The sequence below is a fragment of the Crotalus tigris genome, unplaced genomic scaffold (genome assembly GCF_016545835.1).
Source record: "Crotalus tigris isolate CLP2741 ecotype Arizona unplaced genomic scaffold, ASM1654583v1 scf7180000017666.379230911805:20528666, whole genome shotgun sequence".
NCBI lineage: Eukaryota > Metazoa > Chordata > Lepidosauria > Squamata > Viperidae > Crotalus > Crotalus tigris.
The window spans coordinates 3,722,036-3,747,245 of NW_024096552.1; the positions used below are offsets into that span (position 1 = coordinate 3,722,036).

The 25,210-nt window shown below is 43.1% G+C and overlaps 1 protein-coding gene across 1 annotated transcript; it reads left to right on the plus strand.

The window, feature by feature from the left end:
* Positions 1–983: 983 nt before the first annotated feature.
* Positions 984–25,170, plus strand: LOC120305104 (tigger transposable element-derived protein 1-like). Its single transcript, XM_039336516.1, has 5 exons — positions 984–1,079; positions 3,570–4,070; positions 6,210–7,713; positions 7,915–8,034; positions 24,734–25,170. Exons 2-5 carry the CDS (start codon positions 3,582–3,584, stop codon positions 25,168–25,170), a joined length of 2,550 nt encoding a protein of 849 aa, XP_039192450.1. The 5' UTR covers positions 984–1,079; positions 3,570–3,581.
* Positions 25,171–25,210: the final 40 nt, after the last annotated feature.

Consider the following 25,210-nt stretch of genomic DNA (forward strand, 5'->3'; position numbering starts at 1 on the left):
TTAAGAAGAGACTGGACAGCCATTTATCCGAAATGGTATAGGGCAGTGGTTCTCAACATTTTTAATGCCGCGACCCCCAACCGGTCATAAGTTGAGGACTACTCAACCGGTCGTAAGACGAGGACTACTCAACTAGTGCAGCACCATTTGCAGAATGGGACTTTTGGTGGGCTCAGCAGGGCAGAGACAGCCTGGACAATTCCTATTGGCTTTTGAAAGCCAATAGAATTAGCCTCTATTCAAGAGAGTCTATTCTATTGGCTTTCAAAAGCCAATAAAGGGAGTAGCACAGCTAAGGAAAAGGGGGGGGGGGAAATGGCAGACTGCGTTGTTTGGCGACCCCCGTGAAATGGTTGTTCGACCCCAAATGGGGTCCCGACCTACAGGTTGAGAACCACTGGTATAGGGTTTCCTGCCTGAGCAGGGGGTTGGACTAGATGACCTCCAAGGTCCCTTCCAATGTTATTATTAATTATTATTAATTATTATTATTATTATTAGCAGCAGCAGCTTGGGCTCCGTGGGTTAGGCGTATGATGCCTTTACCTGCCGTTTTCATGTTTGGATTATTTTGTAAAGCGGTACTACTCGCGTTTGGACCAAGCAGTACACACATAGCAAACAAACGAATGCATTTGAACAGGTTCATGGAGAAGTCGGTCCTTAAGTAGTTAGGATGGCCCTGATGGACCTTCAGCAATCGGGCATCTCTGGACATCGGCCAGGATAGCAAGCGATGGCTTTCTCCCAACAAGCTAACGCGCCCCTCCAGGAAAAAAAAAGTCTCCAGCTTAGCCTATGCAAATGCAAGCCTGAGCTCCGCCTCCAAGAGGCGTCCTGGCCCCTCCCGCTTCCAGTCCGGACAGGCGGCGAGGTTGCAGTTCCATCTTGGGAGGGAGGCGCGTCGGTGCGAGGAACAGCGCTGGCTGCGGCTCTTCCAGCGGCAGTCACGTGGTAAGAAAAAACGTGGGCTTCCCGGGGAGCCGCGGGAAAGAACCGCGGGAATCCGCCTTTCCTATACCCGCCTCGCGCTCGGGCATGGCAGCTCAGAAGTTGAGCCTTTTGATCCTCAGGGGCAGGTCGAGAACCACTTTTGCACTTTGTGGTGGGGGTGGGGGGGTAAGGATGGGGGGGAGGGAAACCCCTCCACTTGGTCTGGATCTTGGAATCTGGGATTTTTATCCCAGTTCCCTGATTACTGGGATCCGGTTGAGGCTTTTCAATCAGGCTGCTAAAACTTCTCGGCGGCTGCATTGTACGCTGCCCGTTTTCACCAACCTAATTTTGGTAGTAGCTTTGCTGGCAACGTGGGAAGATGCTGTACTCATAACAGCCCTGTTGGTTGGTGGCAGAGAGAAGCTATGGGGGGCTTTGTAGTGTCGTGGAGCTTTCTCTTCACCCCCTCCAAATTAATGACATCAATTATTCTATCACTATCAAAGATATCGCTTTACTAGAGTTTTATTTAAGGACTAGGGGGACACGATAGCAGTATTCCAGTTTTTGAGAGGCTGCCACAAAGAGGAGGGGGTCAGCTTATTTTCCAAAGCATCAGAAGGCAGGACAAGAAACAATGGATGAAAAATCAAGGAGAGAAGCAACCTGGAATTAAGGAGACACTTCCTAGTGAGGACAATTAACCAGTTTGCCATCAGAAGTTGTGGGTATCCCAAAGATGCTTTTTCAGGAGACAACTGGACTTTTTTTTTTTTTTTTTTTGAAGATGTTTCGCTTCTCATCCAAGAAGCTTCTTCAGCTCTGACTGGATGGATGGTGGGGAATGGAAGGATTTATATCAGTGTTTCTCAACCTTGACATTTTAAGGCATGTGGACTTCAACTCCCAGAATTCCACAGCCAGCATTGCTGGCTGTGGAATTCTGGGAGTTGGTCCACATGCCTTAAAATTGTCAAGGTTGAGAAACACTGATTTATATCCCTTGCAGAGGGCTGATCATTTGCATTCTTTTAGAGACTTGTTGAAGGTTTATCTGTGTCCTCAAGGTCACCTGAGTAGGGCAAATGGTGTGTGGAGCCTTCTTGGCTGCAGGATGTTATCTGCCCGGTGTCCCTTCACTGTTAAAGAAAGGCCAGGCTGTTGGGGATGAGTCTGTGTTGTCTGCATCTCAAACTGAAGCACAATGGTTCCTGCAGTCTGCAGTATTTCCTGGAAATCCATTCATATTCCCTCACCATTCGAAGGATGTTCATCCCAAAGTGCATAGCTAAATGTCTGTGGAGATTCTCAGTCATCCAAGTTATGGTTGTCCGAAAGGTATTTTTTCAGGAGGCAATTGGACTTTCTTGTTTTTCTTTGAAGACTGAGAATCGCCATAGGCCTAGACATTAGCTGTATACTATATACATTTGCGCTTCAGTTTGAGATGCAGCCAACACAGACTCATCCCCAACAGCCTGTGCCTGTCTTCAACAGTGAAGGGACACAGAGCAGAAAACAGGCTCCAGGTGACTGCAGTGCCCCCCTCCCCCCGGCCTCTTTCCCCCCCATTCCACCTGCCAGGACCCCACAGAGTTCAACCTGCTCCTGACACATCTGTCATCCATCACACTTATCTTTTAAAGTTCTCTGGACCTCATGTTGGGGGAAGGAGGGCAGGCCACATGTACCTGGGCCATGCAGTGACGATCTGAACGTGGCTGCCATTTTGTCCCACCCAGGACCAAGAGCAAAATGGCAGCCACCTGACAAAAACTTGGGTTTTGCTGCATTAGCGAGGTCTGCACAGCGCTGCAGAAGCTTCTGAATGCTGTGGAAAGCTTCTGCAGACCTTGTGAAGGCAGCTTATTTTCCAAAGCACCAGAAGAGTCCAGCCCCCTGCTCAAAGGAGAACGTATAACATTTCAGACGTGACTGTCTAGCTCAGTGGTTCTCAACCTGTGGGTCGGGACCCCATTTGGGGTCAAACGACCATTTCATGGGGGTCGCCAAACAACACAGTCCGCCATTTTTTCCCCCTTTTCCTTAGCTGTGCTACTCCCTTTTATTCTATTGGCTTTTGAAAGCCAATAGAATAGACTCTCTTGAATAGAGTCTAATTCTATTGGCTTTCAAAAGCCAATAGGAATTGTCCAGGCTGTCTCTGCTCTGCTGAGCCCGCCAAAAGGCCCATTCTGCAAATGGTGCTGCACCAGTTGAGTAGTCCTCGACTTACGACCGGTTGGGGGTCACGGCATTAAAAAGGTTGAGAACCACTGGTCTAGCTTCTTCTTGAAAATCTCCAGTGATGGAGCGCCCACGATTTCTGCAGACAAGCTGTTGCACTGGTTGATTGTCCTCACTGTCAGGAAGTTTCTCCTTAATTCCAGGTTGCTTCTCTCTTTGATCAGTTTCCAGCCTTATGTCTTTATGTATTTATTTATTCAACTTGTATTACAGAGCTACTAAGCATCAGCTAGGAATCCCACAGCTGAGAATTGTCTTTATTCCAGTGAGAACATTTTAAAAATCTTGGAGAAATAATGAATGTCAGAGACATGGATCTTTTTATTCCTTCCACATCCTGTAGCCCTAATTAATATTTCCTTTCCGTTTCCCATCTGGAACTGCAGAGAGCAACAACTATGGAGGAACAGAGGCTGGTGGTACCCAAAGAAGAAGAAGAGGGGACTGAGAATGGGGGAAGAGATCCTCTGATTGTCCAAGTGAGAACCCTTGGGGACTTTTTGACCCAGCATGGGACATCCCACCTTAAGCCTGAGTCAAAGGATGAAATGCACCAATGCTGGGACTCTCAATGGCAAGAATTCCTGAAAAGTGTGGCCGGGCTTCCCATAGCACCATCTCCCTTGGAGGAAAACGCCGCAGACTCCCAGGCGTCCTTGGGAAGAGACAAAGAGCATCCACAGGAGGAGAGTTCTGGGGAAGCCAGAGAGAAGTCGGTGCTCCAGAGGGATCCAAGCATGGATCAGAGAGCCTGGATGGGCAGGGAAAAGCTGGATTCCTCCATAAAGGTGAAGGTGGAAGAGATTCAGGAGGAAGTCAATCTGGAGAGCCAGGCGCTTCTGTCCCTCAGGCAATTCAGCTCCCAGGATGCTGAGGAGCACCAGGAGGTATCTAGCACCCAAATACCAAAAAAAGCGGGGAAGTGGATTGGGAGGCAATATGGGAAAAGGGTTGCAAACAGTCATCAAAATGTTACCAGCCAGCTACACAATTGCAGGTGTCAAGATTGTTTCAGTTTTGGTCCCTGTGAAAAATATTTCAATTAGCGTAATGGTCTCAGAGCACAAAATGCTGGGAATATCTTAAGGAGATTGTGGGGGATTCTGTATGTCTATGGCACAAGTCTCCAAACTTGGCAACTTCACGACTTGTGGATGTCCACTCCCAGAATTCCTCAGCCAGGCACGCTGGCTAGGGAATTCTGGGAGTTGAAATCCACAAGTCTTAAAAGTTGCCAAGTTTGGAGACCTTTGGTCTATGGCGATCAGACAACTGCCCAAAGGAGAATATTTAGAAGGGCAGAGGAGAATATTAAAGTTTTCAGATCATTCTGTTTAGCTTTGTGCTGCCTTGTAAGGAAAAAAATGAATAAAGAAGGTAACCTTGTCCTTCGTTTTAGAATATAAAGTGTTTTGAATGACATAAGGATAATCAGGGCTGGTGATTTCTCTTTGATACTGATCTAATACAGTATTCCCCACATGTGTCTTCTAGATGTTTTCAGCAGCCTCACCCTGCAGTTGATTAAAATGTGCCAGTTTGGAAAAGGTTGGATTTTTGAGAATCCCAGCTTGGGAACTATAGATTACCATAATCCTAGAGTCAGGTGGCTTAAAAATGTAAAATATTAAGGTTTATCGCATAGTCAGCCAGATGTTTAGATTGGATTTGGCATTTTTATCCACTTATTGAGTCTTTTCCAAGGACTTCCCTACTTCCAAGGAGTCAATGTTTTATGGTGTTAAAGGTATTGTTGCAGGATGTAAGCTCTTTTGAGTAAAGCTGTTTTTTGCAATTGACCAATGGTAATTTTGTCAATGCTCGTGGTGTTTAAGTGGTGCTCCATTTTTGGCTTTGCACCCAATAGGCTTTGTACCTATTACTACTGGTACATCCTTTGCTTTCTTTTGCCACAGTTGTTCAATTTCTGTTTGTAGGTCTTCGTATTTTATTATTTTCTCCAGTTCTTTTTCTTCTATTCTGCTATCTCCTGGAGCCACTGTATCCATTATCCAGATTTTTTAAATTTTCTTATTGACTATTGATAAGTCTGAGGAGTTATGTGGAAGGTGCCTGTTTATGTAAAGTCTAAAGTCCTGGAGCATTTACTTCTTCATTTTACTATTGGTACTATCTTTGCTTTCTTTTGCCATGTCATTATTATTATTATTGATATATAGCAGGGGTGTCAAACTGCCGGCCCATGGGCCAGACACGTCACGTGGAAGCCATGCCCACCCCATTGCCGGCAATGGCAAAACTGGCCCGATACGTCGCGAGTTTGACATGCCTGATATATAGGGATTGGATGCTTTGTGACTAAACACGTTGCAGTATCTTCACCTTTATCTTGAAACTAGCATGAAGAAAATCATCCATAGTATGATTGAAATGTCTGGTCTCATTAAATTATGCAAATACCAATACACTGCTTCCTTGCTTAGCAACCAAAATCTATTCTTTAAATTGGAAGTAAAATGGTCACAAATGAACGTGTGGGAGGGAGGGAGGGAGGAAGGGAGGGAGAAAGAGAGAGAGAGAGAGAGAGAGAGAGAGAGAGAGAGAGAGAGAGAGAGAGAGAGAGAGAAATGGAGGCTGCAAAGATCTCTGGTAGCTGCTGTTAAGTACATGCATTTGACAGAATTTTTTTTCATTATTGTTGTATTTGCAAATGGTTGCTAATCAGGGTAACAGCTAACCAAGTATTGTGGCCCACGAAATTAGGATTAGGTTTATGTTTCGAGAATCCAGCCAAAAGTTTGTAAGCAAGGAAGTGATCTGCTATCTCTGCAGTAAATAGCCCAGTATGAGGTGCAGTTGTTCCTCATTTAATAACTACCTTGCTTAATGACCGTTTGCAAATACAGAAGTAATAAAAAATTAATTATGTAATGAATGAATGAATTTTTGGCTTTTGCACATTTCTCTTTCAGTAACATGTTCATATTATAGTTAGTACTGCATGTAATCTCTTATTTTTTACTTGCATATTTACTTGCTTACATGCACTTATGTCCCATATCAAGATGTCTTCAAACAGAAAGAACCCCGGCTCAACTGAAGCAAGTAGCAAGAGACATAGGAAAGTCATTGATCTCAATTTGAAGATGAAGATCATCAAAGCGTATGAAGCCGGGAAGAAGATAAATAAAATAGCGAAAGAAGAAGGTCTGGCTCATTCCACTATCTCCGCTACTGTGAAGGATAGGGAAAGGATCAAAGAGACATTGAAAGGAGCAGCGGGAATGAACACGAGTATAACCAGACAGCGAAAAGGCCTCATCCACAAAATGGAACCACTCCTTATGCTTTGGATCAAAGATCGGATACAAAAGAGGCTGCCGATGAGCCTTCCATTCATTCAGACTAAGGCGCGCAGCATTTTCACAACGCTGAAGGAACGAGCAGATGAGGAATGCGCCGAAACATTCACTGCCAGCCATGGCTGGTTTATGCGGTTTCAGCAGAGATTTCCTTACCAGATATTACCATCAGGTGAAGCTTCATGGGCTGACAAAGAAGCTGCCAAACGTTTTCTGGATGAACTTGATGACGTTGTAGCAGAAGGGAACTACTTCGCTGAGCAGATATTCAGAGTGGATGAAACTGTGTTATATTGGAAAAGAATACTGGGGCAGACCTATATACACAAAGAGGCTCAAGCAATGCCTGGTTGTAAAGCATTTAAGGATAGAGTAACTTTGGTATTGGGCGGAAATGTTGCCGGATTCAAGCTGAAGCCATTTGTGATCTTCAAATCAGATCATGCCGGAATAGTTCAAAATATAAACAAGGACACACTGCCTGTTTATTACCGATTTGATAGCGAGACCTGGATGACATACATCCTGTTTGAGGATTGGTTTACGAATTGTTTCATACCTCAGGTAAAGGAATATTGTGGACAAAAGGGGATTCCTTTTAAAATTCTCCTGCTCCTGGACAAAGCCCCTGGATATCCCCTGCATCTCGACAGTCTCCATTCTGATGTAAAGGTAGTTTGTCTACCCCCAAGCATCACCACTCTCCTACAGCCAATGTGCCAGAGAGCCCTCTTGGTATTCAAGGCATGCTATTTGCATGCAGTATTTGCCAAAGCCTTAGCCGCAATGGAAGATGACAAAGTAACATTGCCCAAATTTTGGGAAAGCTATAATATCCTGCACTGTATCGAAAACATTGTAGCAGCATGGGAAGATTTTAGTGTGAAAAGCATGCAAGGGTTTTGGGAAAAGTGCTTAAACCGTTATACTGCTTTTGCAAATAATTTTGAAGGATTTAACCACAAACAAAATTTGGATGAAATAAATAAGAAAATTTTGACGCTCACAAAATCCCTTGGTTTAGAGTTTGAGGCTGAAGATGTGAAAAATTTGATAGCTTACACCGAGGGAGAGCTTCCCAACGAAGATTTAATTGAACTGAAAAAAGAATTGGAAGCACAGAAGGTTAAGGAAGAAGTAGCAGAAAAAGAAAGAAGAAAAGAAGAAAAAGTTGTAGAAGTTGAATTGAAGACATTCAATGAGAAAGGTTTGGCTGGTATTTTCTCAGGTGTCAATTTTTTTTTATCAGACTTAGAAAGTATGGATCCAGATAAAGAACATTTTAGAAAAGTACATTTGGAGATGTGTGAAATCTTAAAATGTTACCACAAAATATATGAAGGAATAAAGAAGGAAAATAAAAATAAAGAAATCAAACTTCCCTCCCTCTTGCCCTTCCCATCCACAGGAATAAAACCCACGGACAATCCTCAGCCATCAACCAGCTATGCCAGCAGATCCGATGTTCCTGAAAACTCAGAAAACCATGAATCTTTCAAAGGACATATGTCCAATTTGATGTTTACAGGTACTGTAATTGTAAATTCTCATTTTGCACAGGCAGTCTTCATTTCACAACTGCAGTTACAGAAGTGATGCGAAAGTAACTTTACAACCAGTCACAGATTTGTACAGACCTTCATCAATTTGTACAACAAAGTACCGTATTTTCCGGCGTATAAGACGACTTGGCGTATAAGACGATCCCCGACTTTGGTGCCGATTTCAACGCTTTAGAAAGTTGTCTTATACGCCGGAAAATACGGTAGATCTGAAGCACTGGTTACTGTGCTTATGATTCTAGTTCAGCTTATTTTGCTTTACAGAAATGCAGAGGTCATAAACGCAAGGATTAATTATAAAGTTATGTTTGCATCATCTTGTAGGCTGGGATCTTGAGTGGGTGCTATGGAGTGGGTGGTCCGGCGGCCGAGGGAGGAAGGGAGGGGGCTACAGAGTGGAGGCTGGCAGGGAGGCACTATGGAGTATGAGAACCAGGATCCTATACTCTAGTGCAGTGATTCTCAACCTTTTTAATGCCACGACCCCCAACTGGTCGTAAGTCGAGGGCTACTCAACCGGTCGTAAGTCGAGGACTACTCAACTGGTACAGCACCGTTTGCAGAATGGGACTTTTGGCAGGCTCAGCAGGGCAGAGACAGCCTGGACAATTCCTATTGGCTTTTGAAAGCCAATAGAATTAGACTCTATTCAAGAGAGTCTATTCTATTGGCTTTCAAAAGCTAATAGAATAAAAGGGAGTAGCACAGCTAAGGAAAAGGGGAAAAAACAGCGGACTGCGTTGTTTGGCGACCCCCGTGAAATGGTCGTTCGACCCCAAATGGGGTCCCGACCCACAGGTTGAGAACCACTGCTCTAGTGGGCTTCTTGAAAAAAAAAGAAGTTGGGAAGAATTAGGGCAGAGGCTTTTGAGCTTTCTTGCAAGCTTCCACATTAATGTTGGTTATGGGAAGTTGACAGGTGGAAAGGGCGATTACATGACCACAGCTCCCTGATCATATGATAGCGAGGACACTGCAACACTTGGAATTCTGAGGAAGCTTACAAGTCCTCGTTTAGCACCATTCTAACTTTGAGTAGTTGCTGAATGAGTGATCACAAAGTGAGAACTTCATACACCGAGTTTCTTTTTTTTTTCTATTTATATTCCACCCACACTCGATAGCACCCACTCAAAATCCCAGCCTACAACATGGTGAAAACATAACTTTCTAAAAAAACAATGTCTGCATAAAGATAGTCCTTGAGGTAGAATAGACCATTTAGCTACTGTTCAAAATTATCACACACACGCACCCACATAAGCCACATAGGATCCCATTTCAAAGTTACAAAAACCGCACCTGCCATTTTGTTCTGCCCTCTTGAGGGCAGGGAGAAAATGGCGGCCACCAGACAAATTGCTTCCTTTTGCTGCACAGTCTTGAAGAGGCTCTTGAATGCTGCAGAAAGCGCCTGCAGCACTTTGCGGACCTTGTTAAGGCACAAAACAATAACGTCTGTTCACCCGCCTGTTGGTAACACAAATGCAAGCTGCCATTTTGTCCCCACTTGTTTCTGGATGGGGATAAAATGGCAGCCGGCAGACAAACTGCTTCATTTTGCTACCTTACAGAGATCTGCACGTTGCTGCAGAAGCTTCTGAATGCTGCAGAAAGTTTCTGCAGCACTCTGCAGTCCCTGCTAAGGCAGCAAAATTAAGCAGTTTGCACTCAAGCTGCACTGCATGACCTGAATGCAGCCGCCATTTTGTGGGCAGAACAAAATGGCAGCCTCAGAATTGCACCATGCAGCCACACAAATAAGCCATTCTAGCACTGATAGACCACAGAGCTCCTCAAAAAGTAATTGAGGAGAATAGTGTTTGGCCTGGCAGGATGGGAATCTGGCCTGGGAGGACCCAGAAGTGAGAATAGGCTGGTTAGAATCCAAGTGTGGAAATGGAGCATGGGGTATCTCTGGGTTGGGGGAGGCCTTCGGAGGGCCAGGGCAGACGGGTCTGGGCCTGTGCTAGGACTCCAAGGGCCTCCCCCATCCTGGAGGTACCCTGCACTCTGCTTAATGACTCAAATGTTCGTTTAATGATTCATTGGTGAGAGCAGGGATTTGGGGGGGGTCGTTAAGTGAGACGTTTCACCTACGGTGACATGTAACCGTAATGGGCAGGCTTTATTACACTCATATACTGAGGATTACCTGTACATTTTTAAACCAAAGCTTTAATAAAAGTTCCTGAGTTTTAAATTATCTGAATGATATGCAAAGATTTAAAAGGTAATTATTACAGTGTGTTTTTATTTTTTTTTTTTTTTATTAAAAGTTTTATAAATTTTACAAAAAAAACAAGAACAATACAGAACAAAAAACAACATATACAAAAGAAAAAAAAAATTAAACAATACATATAAAAAAAAAACCCACCCCACACCCCTCCCAAAAACCCTCCCTTCCCCCCCCCTGAGCTTCCCAGAGCAGAATATAGGCTTAAGAAATAATAATAAAAAAAAATAAAAATTAAATTAAAAACTTTATATTTATATATATAAAAAAGATATCTATAATATATATAAAAATAAAACTTATGAAAAAGCTATATGATATTTTTGTATACCCAATCTAAATTGTATAAATTTTATCCATTTGTCCCAGATAGCAAAAAACTTCTCTTGCGTTTGTTGCTTTAAGAAAGCCGAAATCTTTGCCATTTCCGCCAGATAAGCTACTTTAAAAAACCATTCCTGCAATGTAGGCAAAGATTCCTTCTTCCAATATTGTCCAACTAACAGCCTCGCGGCTGTGATCAAGTTTAACATCAATACAACCTCCTTTGTATCACAATCTGTAACAATACCTAACAAAAATAATTGCGGAGTAAATTTTACCCTCCTTCTAAAAATTCTCTGGATATTCCACCATATTTTGATCCAAAATGCTTTTATCTCTCTGCATGACCACCAAATATGATAATAGGAAGCCTCCTTATAACCACATCTCCAGCATTTAGGTTGCACGTCAGGGTACATGTAAGACATTTTTTGTGGATCAAGGTGCCATCTATAAAACATTTTATAAAAATTCTCCCTTAAGTTCTGTGCTTGAGTAAATTTGACATTTCTCACCCAAATAGTTTCCCAGGTGTCCAATGAAACTGGCTCACCAAAATTCTGCGCCCATCTAATCATACAATCTTTAATTAGTTCCGTTTCTGAGTCCAATTCAACTAAAACCCCATAAATTCTCTTAATGTGGGTTTGTCTTTGATCCTTCAGTTGCTTAATAAGATTTTCATCTTCTCTAAGAAAACCCACCTTACAATCCATCTTCCATCTATCTAGTAGTTGCCTATATTGGAACCAAGAATAAGTAAAATTTTCTTGTGCTAATTCTTCCCGTGATTTTAATTGCCAGTTTTGTCCATCCCATTTAAGTAACTGTCTATAAGACACCATATCCATTTTAACCCCTCTTTTTATTCCTTCTATCGCATGCCAAGGTATAGCCCATAATGGTACTTTAAAATCACTTTTATAATATTTTCTCCAGATCCTAAGTAAAGAAATTCTTAAAATATGAGATTTAAAAGCCCAATCTATTTTTTTATTAAATATTAAATAGGCATGCCACCCATAAAGTAAATCCCATCCCTCTAGATAAAGTATCTCAGAATTTGTCAAATTTACCCAGTCACTAATTAATGTTAAAACCACCGCATCATAATATAATTTCAAATTTGGTACCTTGAGTCCACCCCTCTCACGGAAGTCTTGCATAATTTTGAACTTAACCCTTGGTTTTTTCCCTGCCCAAATAAATTTATTGAGACCCTTCTGCCACTCATTTAAATTAATCTCATTTTTCAAAATTGGTAACATTTGAAACAAAAAAAGAAACTTGGGTAGAATATTCATTTTTATCACTGCAATTCTTCCCATGAGGGATAATTGCAGCTTTTCCCAGTTCTTCAAGTCTTTCTGTACCCCGACCCACAACCTTTCATAATTGTTTTTAAATAATTTTGCATTAGAAACAGACAGCATCACCCCCAAATATTTTACCTTATTAACAATCTCAAAACCCGTCGAGTTAACCAAAATCTGCTTCTCCTGACTCGACATATTTTTAGGTAAAATTTTAGTCTTATTTACATTAATCTTAAAACCCGAGACCAAACCATAATGGTGAATCAACTGTAATAAGTTTACTACAGAATAATCAGGTTGCGACAAAGTAACAACCAAGTCATCCGCAAAAGCTCTCAACTTATATTCTTTTTTATTAACATATATTCCTTTAATTTCCTGAGACTCTCGAATTTTAATCAATAATATTTCCAATGTTAAAACAAACAACAATGGCGATAAAGGACACCCCTGTCTAGTACCTTTCTCTATTGTGAAAACCTCCGACAAACCTCCATTAACAATAAGTTGTGCTGTTTGTTTTTGATATATTACCTTAAGGGCTTGTAATATGTTTTCACCAAAATTCATTTCTTCCATTACTCTTAGCATAAAATGCCAATTCAGTTGGTCAAATGCTTTTTCAGCATCTAAAAATATGAGCCCTGCAGGAACTTGGTTGTTCTTATCTAAGTATTCTAATAAATTAATAATTTGTCTAACATTGTTTTTCATATACCTTCCTGTTATAAACCCTGATTGATCTTTATGCACAAGATGATGCACCACCCTCATAAGCCTATTTACCAAAATTTTTACAAATATCTTATAATCCACGTTTAAAAGAGATATAGGCCTATAATTTTTTGGTAAAGTAAGATCTTGATCCTCCTTTGGAATCAATGATATAAAGGCACTACGCCATGAAGGAGGAATCTCTAAACCCTGTAAGATACCATTAAAAAGATCATTTAATGGTTGAATCATCTCCTCCATTAAGGCTTTATAATAAACAGCTGTTAACCCATCCGTACCCGGTGCTTTCCCTAATTTCAATTGTTGAATTGCTGAGGCAATTTCCTCCTTAGTAATTAAACCATTAATTTCATATTTCTGATCCTCAGTCAGTTTAGGAAAACTTGCCTCAGCTAAATATTTATTTATATCTAACAGTTGTACATTAGTAGATTTGTATAGGTTTTGATAATAATCCAAAAAAGATTTTTTAATTAATTCCTTCTGAGAAACTAGTTTACCCTTATAATTTATTTTCTCTATTATTCTCTGTCTCTGTTTCTTTCTTAATTGATAAGCCAACCATCTCCCCGGCTTATTAGCATTACAAAATGTATTTTGTTTCATAAATAATAAATTGGTTGCAGCTTGATCTGCTATCAACATATTAAATTGTGACCTTAATAACTTTACAGATTCTTTAGTACTTTCATCAGAAGGATTTAGAATCAAAGCCCTTTCTTTTAGTTTAATTTCATCTTCAAGTTCTCTACGTTTCTGAATCTGATTTCGCTTATAAAAATTATTCATTTTTATCAAAACACCGCGCATAAATGCTTTACCTGCATCCCATACCATTGACATTGAAGTCCCCTTGTACATATTCAAAGCAAAATAGTCCTTTAAACACTCCTTTAGTTTTTGAACATTCTTCTCTTGTCTAAACAAATTTTCATTAACTCTCCAGGATCTTCTTTCCTCTTTCTCTTGAATCAACTCCATCCAAACTGGACTATGATCCGTCAGTGATCTAGGAAAAATCTTTACATTCTTTACTTTATTATACAAATCCGTGGTAATCAAGAAAAAGTCAATTCTTGAAAAAGATTGGTGTCTGTCAGAAAAAAAAGTAAAGTCTCTCTCCTCTTGATTACGTTCCCGCCAATAGTCCCTTAATTCCCAGTCTTCTTTCATATCAAAAAAGGCTTTAGGTAGCCTTGCTTGTTTAAGAAAAGGAGAGGAACCTTTCTTATCCCTTTGTGTGTCTAAGACACCATTCCAATCACCCATTAATACCACTGATCTATAATCAAGCAAAGTTATTTTTTGGTGTAACTGTTTATAAAATTGTTCCTGTTGTTGATTTGGAGCATAAAGTCCAACTATAAGTACTTTCTTACCATAAATACCAAGTTCAATCATCACATATCTCCCCTGGGGATCTGATTCTACCAGACAAGCTGGCAGGTTTTGTTTGACATATATAACAACTCCCCCTTTCTTCCCAGGTGCAGGAGATATAAAATGAGATCCCAAACGAGCATTAACTAAATATTTCTGATCTTTAAGTAGAATATGAGTTTCCTGTAAACAAATAACATCATTGGTATGTTGCTTCAAATAATAAAAGATTTTTTTCCGTTTCTGAGGAGAATTCAATCCATTAACATTCCAGGTCAAAAACTTTGCCATCTCCCTTGGCACGCAGCCTGGAGAAGACACCATCAAACTCTGACAGAGCTGCGTGTGTTGCATAACTCTTGGGTCTTGCTCCTCCCACCGGCGGTGATGCACTTCCAGGAGAATTCTCTTTGGGCTCTTTTTTACGTTGCTCTTTCTCTTTACGCTTATAAGCTGCACGAGTCATCCTCTGCTCTTTAGCCTCCGTTTGGCGTTGCTTTGCCACTTCTATCATCCCTGCGGAAACCAAATCTAGTGCCTCAGATTGCTGCTCAGGTTCCTTAGCACTCAAAGATTTCCGACCAGATGAAGTTGAGCCTGCACTCAGGACCGAAGTGTAGAAATCTCTAGCTTTGTCAACTGTGTTCAATCTGTAACGTGTCCCAGCATGGCTCAAAACGATACCCATCGGAATTTCCCATCTGAATGGCATCGATCTAGCTTTAAGCTCATTGGTTAAAAAAGCAAAGTCTTTCCTACTTCTTAAGATTTTAGATGGGATTTCCTTTAGAATGATGACATCTTGGGCGGCAATCTGAAATCTTTTGTTGTAAAAAGCTTGTATAATCTCATTCCGCAGGGACTTCTTTGTAAAGTAAATCACCACATCTCTGGGCAAATTCTTCTGCTTAGCAATCCAGGAGTTGAGTCTATAAATTTTTTCTACTTCTCTCTGTAATTCTCCTTTATCCATATCCAAAGCCAGCGCCAGATCACTAAGAACCACCTCCATCAAATCTTGATTCATATCTTCCTTGAGGCCTCTAATCCTCAGAGCATACTCCATCTGTCTGTACTGAAACATCAAAATATCTTCTTGTGAGGAGTCCACCTTCCTTTCCACATCTTGAATTTTGTCATCTAAAGAGTCAACTTTGTCTTCCACTTCCTCAAGCCTTGCATCGAGCTTAACCACCACAGTAGCCAAACCTGAAACAGCTGCCAGTATATCTTGTCGTAATTCATTATTATTTTCTTGCAATTTAGACTTTATCCCCGTTATCTCTTCTTTGAGATCAGATTTAATTTCTGATTTAATCTGTGAAACAAATTGAGTCATTTCCTCTCTCATTTGAACTACAATCTCTCCCATTATGCCTCTAACCTCTTGCACTGAAAGTCCAGGTAGAGGAGGGGAGGGTGGTGGCTGAGCCGGTGGTGCATGTTTAGATTGTTGTTGTAGCTGTGCAGTGGAAGTTATAGGAGAAGAAATAACCTTGGGTACTGAGGAAGGCTGCTGCCTCTTTGAAGCCATTTTAAAAAGCACAATTGTCACTTCCCTTTCCCCTCCAGCCAAAAAGGGAGGAGGAAAAAAAGAAAAAAAGAATTTTTAAAAAGAGACAAACTATAATCATTAAAAGTCCAGAATAAATCCCAAGAATAAGTAGTAAAAGAGCAAACAATTCAAAAGAAAAAATTCTAAGCCAAAAGCAAAAGCAAAAGCAAAAAACAATCCTTAAAAAGGGAAAGTAAAACAAAAGAGAAAGGAAAAAAAAACTCCGACACTTTCAAAACGCCATCTTAAGTCCTTTCACTAGTATAACAAAGAAAAGGAGGAAAAATAGTAAAAATCAAAAGATAAAAAAAATAAACACCTAAAATATAACAAAAAATCCTTTAAACTGCTCCGTCCGTTTAAAAATTACTCACCAAAATGCTGTAAACACGGAGATAGAAGCGGCGGTTTCTTTTGCTTCCAAGGAAGCAAAAACAGCTGGGAGGCGGAGATCAGCAAGAGCTCCGAGGGAACACTCCTTTCACCCCCTCTAGAAATAAATCCAGAGGGGGTTCAGGGGTTCTACCTCTACTCTTGCGTTCTCTATCCCTTCCCTTTGCCCGGGAAGGGATTTCCGAGCCGCGGGCCAGCTGATGCGCGCTGCGCTCCGCGGCTCTGACACTTCCCCAGCTGGACGGCTAAAAGCTAGCCGCCATCGCCGTCGCCTCCCACCGGAAGCTCCCACAGTGTGTTTTTATTGACAAAAGTATGTTAGCATTAAAGACATCTTTGCAAGAAAAGGTACGAAATGTTGTTTAAAATTCTACTTCAGGAAGGATGACAGAAATTGAGTGTGGAAGGCTGAAATAGTCGCAAACACATTCACAGCCGATATCTAGGTTACCATGATTTTCAGTTAGAGACCGTTCTGCTTAATGACCGGGTCTCTGGAATGGAATGAGAAAATGATAAACGATTCACTCGTACAGCTAGGAGACATTTTATCTGCAATTATTTCTTTTCTGTACTTTGGTGCCAGTTCATCTGCATCTCAGTATAGAATTATGGCCCAAAAATATCTAGGGTTACCAACAATCTGGACAGACCTGCAATTCCTTCAACATATTAGATGTATGAAAATTGTAATTACTTGAATTCTGACTTAGAATATGAATAACAGAACAGAATAACGGAGTTGGAAGGGACCTTGGAGGTCTTCTAGTCCAACCTCCTGCTCAAGTAGGAAACCCTACATCATTTCAAAATGGTTGTCCAGTCTCTTCTTAAAAACTTTCAGTTTTGGAGCATTGACCATTTCTGGAGGCAATCCACTGATTAATTGTTCTAACAGGAAATTTCTCCTTAGTTCTAGGTTGCTTCTCTCTTTGGTTAGTTTCCATCTGTTGCTGCTTGTCCTGCTTTCAGGTGCTTTGGAGAATAGCTTGACTCCCCCTTCTTTGTGGCAACCCCCGAGATATTGGAACACTGCTATCATGACACCCCTCGTCCTTCTCTTCATTAAACTAGACATACCCAATTCCAGCAGCTGTTCCTTATATGTTTTAGCCTCCACTTCCCTAATCATCTTTGTTGTTCTTCTCTGTATTATTTCTAGAGTCTCAACATCTAGCGCCTCATTTGGTTTGATTTGGGAATCCAGACTTCAGAATTGACTTTTTTTTGTCTTCAGGCATCTCAAATTCTGGAGGATATGATGCTAACATCTCTCAAATTAGAGAAAGAAAACTGGGACGTTCTGTGTGAGGACCCACCCCACTTTGCATCTTAAGAAGACAGAACTCTTGGAATAATTCTTCCAACAGGAATCCTTTATTAAGAGAAAATGGTTGCAGGCATGCTAGACAGGACTTGGGGTTCAAGCTCTCCCATTCAAGGTTTTAAGGGGTTCCCCAGTAGTCCCACCCAATCAACCCCCCTTCCAGTGATAGTTTCAAGTATCACAATTCCATCCCCTTTCTTCTTCCGTCTGGATGGAGACTTCAGATAACTACATGAAAGGCAATTACTCTTCTTTGATATGTTAAAGCTTAGAGGCCACAATAAACACACATTCAGTCCTTTGAAGTGTGCTGAAGGAAGTGAGGGCCATAAAGCCCCTTTGCTCTCCCCCTTTTCTCCCTCTTATGGCAGAATCCAGAGAAGGCAGAATTGGGAGTTTCTATGTTTGATAATTAAAGATGAAATATAATTGGATTCTGACATCCGGCCCCTCTTAACAATAAGAGAGATCCACCTGAAAGAAAACACAAGTAAAAAATTTAGTTAGGCTTGTTAGGATACTCTGTGTGAAACTTCTTCAATAGCTTCGGGGCTCTGACGTGACGTTTATGGACCCACTCATTTTGTGAGGCAGGGAGGTGTTTCCAGGCAACTAGGTACTGAGTTGTTCCACGATATCTCCTAGAGTCAAGGATCTCTTTTATTTCGAAGTGTTGTTCCCCCTCCACCATGATTGGAGGTGGTGGGGGGGGGATTTTTGGCCGTAGAGGTGACTGATGCTCTCTTTTCAGCAAGCTGCAATGAAAAATTGGGTGTATTTGCCTGAGGTTTTTGGGTAATTCTAATTCTACTGTTACTGGATTTATGATCCTTTTAATTGGAAAAGGTCCTATATATTTTGGTCCAAGTTTTTTACAGGGCTGTAGGGACTTTAGGTATTTTGTAGATAAGTACACCATTTCTCCTATAATGAATGGTGTAGGCTCAACCCTTTTTTTATCGGCTTGTGCTTTGTATGCCCGCCTAGCTTCATCTAGTGATTTTCTGACTATTGGCCAGGTGTTTTGTAGGCTTTCCATCCATTCTTTCAGTGAAGGGATCGTTGGTTCTTTTGGGGTTAACTCTGGCATAGGGTTGAAACTTTGGCCGTTGGCTATTTGAAAAGGAGTGTAGCCTGTGCTGGAGTGGACTGCATTATTGTAGGCAACTTCTGCAAAAGGAAGTAAGTCCGTCCAATCACTCTGTTGGAAATTTAAAAAACATCTCAAATATTGCTCAAGTACCGACTGGCAGCGTTCCGCTTGTCCATCTGTCTGAGGGTGATGGCTAGATGTCAGTCCCTGAGTGGTCCCTAAGAGGGATAAAAATTCCTTCCAAAATGTAGACGTAAATTGCACTCCCCTATCAGAGATGATGCGTTGGGGTGCCCCGTGCAATCTGTAAATGTGCTGGATAAAAAGTTTTGCTAAGGCCTTTGCAGTGGGAATTTTTTGGCAAGGGATAAAGTGCACCTGTTTGGAAAATAGGTCCGTGACTGTCCAGATAACAGTATTCCCATTGCTTTCAGGCAATTCCACTATAAAATCCATGGCTATTTCCCTCCAGGGGGCTGAGGGACTTGCCACTGGTTGTAACAGCCCTGGCGATTTCCCTTGCAACCTCTTTGCTGATGCACAGGTTGGGCAGCTGGCAACATAACTTTCTATGTCCTTTTTTATTGATGGCCACCAAAATTGCCGTTTAATTAAGTGTAAAGTTTTTACAAATCCAAAATGCCCTGCTGATTTTGTGTCATGGCAAAGTTGCATGAAAGTTAGTCTTTGAGTTGTTGGTATATATAACTTTTCCCCTACCCAAGGCAATCCGTCTCTCATTGTGCACACATGTTTGTTTTTCTGGAACCAATCATCTGTTTCCAAACTTTTTCTGAATTCAATCCCAGTTTGGCTGTCCAGTTGTGGTTTTATTTTGGCTTGGGTTCTTGTGGTTACTGGCGCTGCCAGTTGTGATTCTGCCATTATTGGTCTAGAGTCTGTGGTTCGTGCGCTGTTATATTGGGGCATGCGAGATAGTGCATCTGCCAGGAAGTTCTTTCTTCCTGGTAAATGTTTGAGCTTAAATTGGAATTGGTGAAAATGCTGGGACCAGCGGGCTTGTTTGGGATTGAGTTTCCTGGGAGTTTTCAGGGCTTCTAAATTTTTGTGATCAGTCCATACCTGGAAGGGGATTTTGTTGCCTTCCAGGAACTGTCGCCACGTGAGTAATGCCCAACGTATCCCATAAGCCTCCTTCTCCCATACGGGCCAGCGCTGTTCTGTTTCCGTGAGTTTCTTAGATGTATATGCACAGGGTTGCAATACTGCATCATCATTTTCTTGTAATAGCACAGCCCCCACTGCCACATCACTTGCATCTGCCTGTATTATGAAGGGTTTGTCCATGTCTGGGTGCCTTAGTACTGGTTCGGCAGAAAAAAGTCTCTTTAGTCTCTCAAACGCTGCTTGGCACTCCATTGTCCATTTAGTGGCTGGCTAGGTTTTACTGAGGATGTTCCCTTCGTTTTTAGTAAGTTAGTGAGGGGCAAGGCTATCTGTGCAAATGAGGGGATGAATTGGCGGTAAAAATTTGCAAAGCCCAGGAAACTTTGTAGTTGCTTTCTTGTGCGGGGTGGTGCCCATTCTAATACTGCTCTGACCTTCTCTGGGTCCATTTCAATGCCCTGTGGGGATATGCGATAGCCTAGGTAGTCTATCCTTTCCTGGTGGAATTCGCATTTTGAGAGTTTGGCATATAGGTGAGCGGCTCGCAGCTTCTTTAAAACCGCTCTGACAAGTTTGACGTGTTCTTCTTTTGTTTCGGTAAAGATAAGAATGTCGTCCAAGTAAACAAGGACCCCCTTAAACAGGTGCTCCCTTAGAACGTCATTGATTAATTGCATAAAGACTGCAGGGCCCCCTTGTAATCCAAATGGCAAGACTTTGAATTGATAGCACCCCATGGGGCAGTTAAATGCAGTCTTCCATTCGTCCCCTTCCTTGATTCTCACTCGATAGTAAGCTTCCCTTAAGTCTAGTTTAGAAAAAATTTTCCCTTTCGATAGGTGTGACAGCATGTCTTTCATGAGGGGCAGCGGGTATAGGTTGCTTTCACTGATTGTATTCAGGGCCCTATAATCCACGCATAAACGTAAAGAGCCATCCTTCTTCTCTCTAAAAAGGACCGGGGCAGCCACTTTAGGCTTGGCTGGCTCAATGAAACCTCTCTCCAGGTTTTTTTTTATAAATCTTTCCATTTCCTCCTTCTCCTTTGGGCTCATGGAGTATAATCTGGGCTTCGGGAGTTTTGCCCCAGGCTTGAATTCAATGGTACAGTCTGTGGGTCGGTGGGGGGGAAGCTCATTCGCCCTCTCCTCACTGAAGACTTCAGCAAGGTCCCTATATTCCTCTGGTATTTCTGTTAATCTTTTTTCCTCTCCTATGGATGCTTTTTCTATTCTTGATTCTGGTAGCCTCCCTTGGGGTTTTAAGTCCATAGGGTCCCCCTTCGGGAATTTGATTTCTGTCGTCCTCCAATTTACCCAGGGGTTCCATTTTTTCAACCATTCCATCCCTAGAATCATTGGGCATTCCATACCTGGGGTCACCACAAACGTTAAGTCCTCTTCATGGTTGCCCAGGGAGAGATGTATTGGCAAAGTGGCTAGGGTAGCTGGCACCCCCCCTGCTATGGATCCATCTAGCTGGCCAAATGAGATTGGTTGTTCCAGTCTCCTGGATGGGATGCCCAGATTCCCCACTAGTGTTGGGCTAATGAGGCAGCGGGTACAGCCAGAGTCTATTAAGGCTTTCACCTTCACAGCTTCGGGCATGGGGGGATTAATATAGTCACTGTTTTGAAGATGGGTGTGATGCATCCACTTACCAGGGGTTCGCCCTCCGAGCTGTCATCTGAGGCATCCACCGGCCCTGTGGTGTAGGCTGGAGTCCTTTCCCTTTGGTGAGCAGAGGTGGGGGTTTCTGCAATTTCCATCATTCTCATGGCCGTTTCTTTTGGCTTAGCTGAATACTTTCCGGGTTTGTTGATTGGGGATCTGTCTGGGTTGTGCTGGGGGGCCTTTGAGCGGCATTCTACAGCTCGATGCCCTTCTCTTCCGCACTTGAAACATCTCATTTGCTTCTTGGCTGTATCCGATGATTTCACCGGTTGGTGTGTCAGCTCAGGCGGGGGGCGGCTCCATTGTTTTCCTCGGCGGTGCCTCTTCAATATGTCGATCTCTGCTTCCTCTGCCAAGACGTACCATTCCTCAAGTCGATGTGGGTCCCCTCGGGGTAGGCAAGCATCATATAGATCATAGTTTAGTCCGTCTTTGAAATGGCCAAGGAGGATGTCTTCTGGCCAATTCAGTTTGCTGGCAATGGCCCGGAATTCTTGTGTATACTCAGCCACTGGGCGTTTGCCCTGCCTCATCGTTGTTATTTTTTCACGGGCTTTGCGATCAGCCAGGGGGTCTTCAAATCGTCTTCTCAAAGAGGACATGAAACGGTTGAAGTTACTGAGTTCTGGGGCATTGGAGTCATGCAAGTTCACTACCCAATCCGCAGCTGGTCCATCCAGGGCAGATTGCACGATCCGGATGCGGGCTTTGTCGCTGGGAATATCCTGCCCATATTCCTCCATGTAGCTGAGGACTTGGGTTAGAAAAAACCCCAAGCGTGTTGGCTCCCCTTTGAATTTCACTTCCAACGGTGGACGTCTTGGAATGGATCGGTGCCTCTGTTGTGGGTGGTAGTGCCTTCCGTCCAGATTGCCATCTGTGGTCCGGTAGGGGGTGGGAGCTCCTGGATCAGTAGATGTCCCTGGGGTTGCAGGTTCCACGTCCCCCTCGGTGTCTCTCCCTTTGCGGCTCCAGGAACTGGGGCAGCCGTAGGGTTCAGTATTCTCCTCTCCTAGGGAGCTGAGAGTTCTCTTCATCAGGTCAATAGCTTTCTCTAGGATCCAGTCTGAGTACGGTGCCCAGCTTCCTCCCTCTTCACTTGCGTGCAGGGATTTCTCCATCTCCTGCTTCCATTCTGGTTGCTTGGTCCCCCGTCTCAGGGTCACCTTTCTTGATTCCTTTCCCCACTCACTTTTCTTTCCAACGCCCATCGACCAGCGAGGCTTGTGGTCCTGTGTCTCCACCACTTCTTCTCCTGAGGAATCTGGCCTCTCGGATCCCAACATCTGGCAAGGTTCCAACTGGGTCAGCGGCTCTCTTTCCAGGGAGTTTTCCCCCTCTCTTGCTCCATTGTCTGACATGGTAAATTTTTGCAAAATCCCCCGGCAAGGGTCTTCCTTCCAGGTGGATTAATTTTGCAAGTCCTGTCTAATGTAAGGACCCACCCCACTTTGCATCTTAAGAAGACAGAACTCTTGGAATAATTCTTCCAACAGGAATCCTTTATTAAGAGAAAATGGTTGCAGGCATGCTAGACAGGACTTGGGGTTCAAGCTCTCCCATTCAAGGTTTTAAGGGGTTCCCCAGTAGTCCCACCCAATCAACCCCCCTTCCAGTGATAGTTTCAAGTATCACAATTCCATCCCCTTTCTTCTTCCGTCTGGATGGAGACTTCAGATAACTACATGAAAGGCAATTACTCTTCTTTGATATGTTAAAGCTTAGAGGCCACAATAAACACACATTCAGTCCTTTGAAGTGTGTTGAAGGAAGTGAGGGCCATAAAGCCCCTTTGCTCTCCCCCTTTTCTCCCTCTTATGGCAGAATCCAGAGAAGGCAGAATTGGGAGTTTCTATGTTTGATAATTAAAGATGAAATATAATTGGATTCTGACATCCTGAAGGCGAAGCTTCCCTGGAGAAAAATCAAGAGAATGAAGTAGAGGCCAACTCACTAAGTAAGGCTGCAGACAGTCAATGATTGCAAAGATTTCTTGGGTGCTAGAAGAGAATTTTCTTGGTGATGATGTCCTCTCGAACAGGAAGCCTACAGGTAGATGCTGGAAAGCCACCAAATGAGGATGCTTGAATTTGGGATTTGTTAGGTCAAACAGGAAGGGGAAGACCAGACATCTGAGGAGATTTACCAACACTAGAATTTGTAGCAGAAATTGTTTGAAATGGAATTTATTATTGCGGGCAATGAGATATAAATGCTTTTTTATTTCTCTCAGAATATGACATACGACGGATACATAAAGGGAAGACCTTCCAGGTGGGAAGGCCTGAAGTAATAGTCATTTGCAAGAATTTGCAATGAGTCCCCAAAAATAAGACCCAACTGGAAAATAAACCCTAGCATGATTTTTCAGGACTCTCCTAATATAAGCCCTACCCCCCCCCAAAAAAAATCAGCCCCAGTTAGGATTGTTAGCCATACAACAGACATATTGAATTATAAAACAACAATAATAATAATATTGACATTAATGTTTAAAATAAATGATAACATAAATTATAAATAAGTATTTGTATATACCGTACCCAAGCGGGCGCCTTCGGACTGTATATAAACCGTTGAACTCAAGACATCGTCAGCCACTGCGTACTTGCCACCTCCTGTGCGTGCACCGACGATCTCTTGAGTTCAGCAGCAGCCACCTCCCGCTAACCCCTTGGCCGGCGCACTCTGGATCTGCAAAACCCATGCAGTGCAGGTGAGTGGGAGCCTGCTACCGCTGGGCCGTCCCTCTCTGTTCCACTGTCTGCTTGCCTGCAATTGCAGTGGGGCACGCAGCTGTGCTGCGTATCCAGCGGGCCAGTGCCAGCGTCACAAAGTGAGGTAAGGCAGGGAAGGGTGAAGCTGCCCCAAGCACCCTGCACCCATGCTCCTTGGGGCCCCGCAGCCAGGCCATCCTGGCCCCACCACTTGCCTTGCGGCGGCACCAGCAACAGCAACCCCATCCAGCAGGAGCCCTGCCTCCCCTCAGCCCCGTCCCCCAGACCAGGGAGCCCAGCCTAGGCAAGGAGAATGAGCACAGCAGGAGCTCAAGGGCCAGGCCAAGGGGGTCGGTGAGGCTCCTCAGATGGATCAGGCCCCAGTGCCCACCCCAGTCCTGCCCGGGCCCCCATAGGGAAACCATAATGCCTACCACTCCTGGGCAACCACAATCCCTAACACCCCCCCAGGGCAAACACAATGTTTCACCCTACCCTTAACTCACCCACGGTAACCCCAATACCTAACCCTAACACACACACACACACACACACACAGGCACCACAATGCTTAACCCTAACTCTACCCCCACCCAGGACCACCACAATGCTTAACCCTAACTGTAAACCCCCCCCCCCGGCAACCACAATCCCTAACTCTTAACCCTTCCCTCCCCAGGGTCCCTTCCAACATCATCATCATCATCATTATTATTATTATTAATCAAGTTTGACACTCCTGAGTTAATGGTAGATTTAAAAGGAATAATCTTTTCACCCCCCAGACAAGATGAGTGCAAAAAGAAAGAGTTATTCCGTCGAGTTCAAGAAAGCCATCGTGGAGGACTCTCGGGGCAAGAATCTAACAGCTTTCTGCAAGGAGAAGGTGCTGGATGTCCGAATGGTCCGAAAATGGCGAGCAGAGTACAAGAACCTCAGCCAGCAGGTGGACAAGGGAAACGCTAAGAAGCGCAAGTGTGGATCCGGTCGGCAGCCGTTATTTCCCGAACTGGAGGGCAACATCTGTGAATGGATTGCTGACAGGAGAGCAAAGGCTTTGGTTGTGCGCAGGGCTGACATTCAAGCATTTGCCCTTGCAATGGCACCACAGTTAGAGATATCCCCAGAATTCAAAGCATCACAGCACTGGCTGGATGACTTCCTTCATCGGTATAAACTGTCCCTTAAGAAGATCAATAACATTGTTGAAGCTGAACATTAAACGTGCACTTTCATTCAAGTCCTTTGTTGATGGCATCGAC

What these genes read in the sequence shown, in the direction of transcription:
- LOC120305104 (XM_039336516.1), top strand. Translation starts at nt 3,582, where the DNA reads ATGGAGGAACAGAGGCTGGTGGTACCCAAAGAAGAAGAAGAGGGGACT. An exon ending in ATGCTGAGGAGCACCAGGAG is followed by an intron (nt 4,071 to 6,209) that starts GTATCTAGCACC and finishes TCCCATATCAAG; the next exon opens with ATGTCTTCAAACAGAAAGAA. An exon ending in GTCCAATTTGATGTTTACAG is followed by an intron (nt 8,035 to 24,733) that starts GTACTGTAATTG and finishes TTCACCCCCCAG; the next exon opens with ACAAGATGAGTGCAAAAAGA.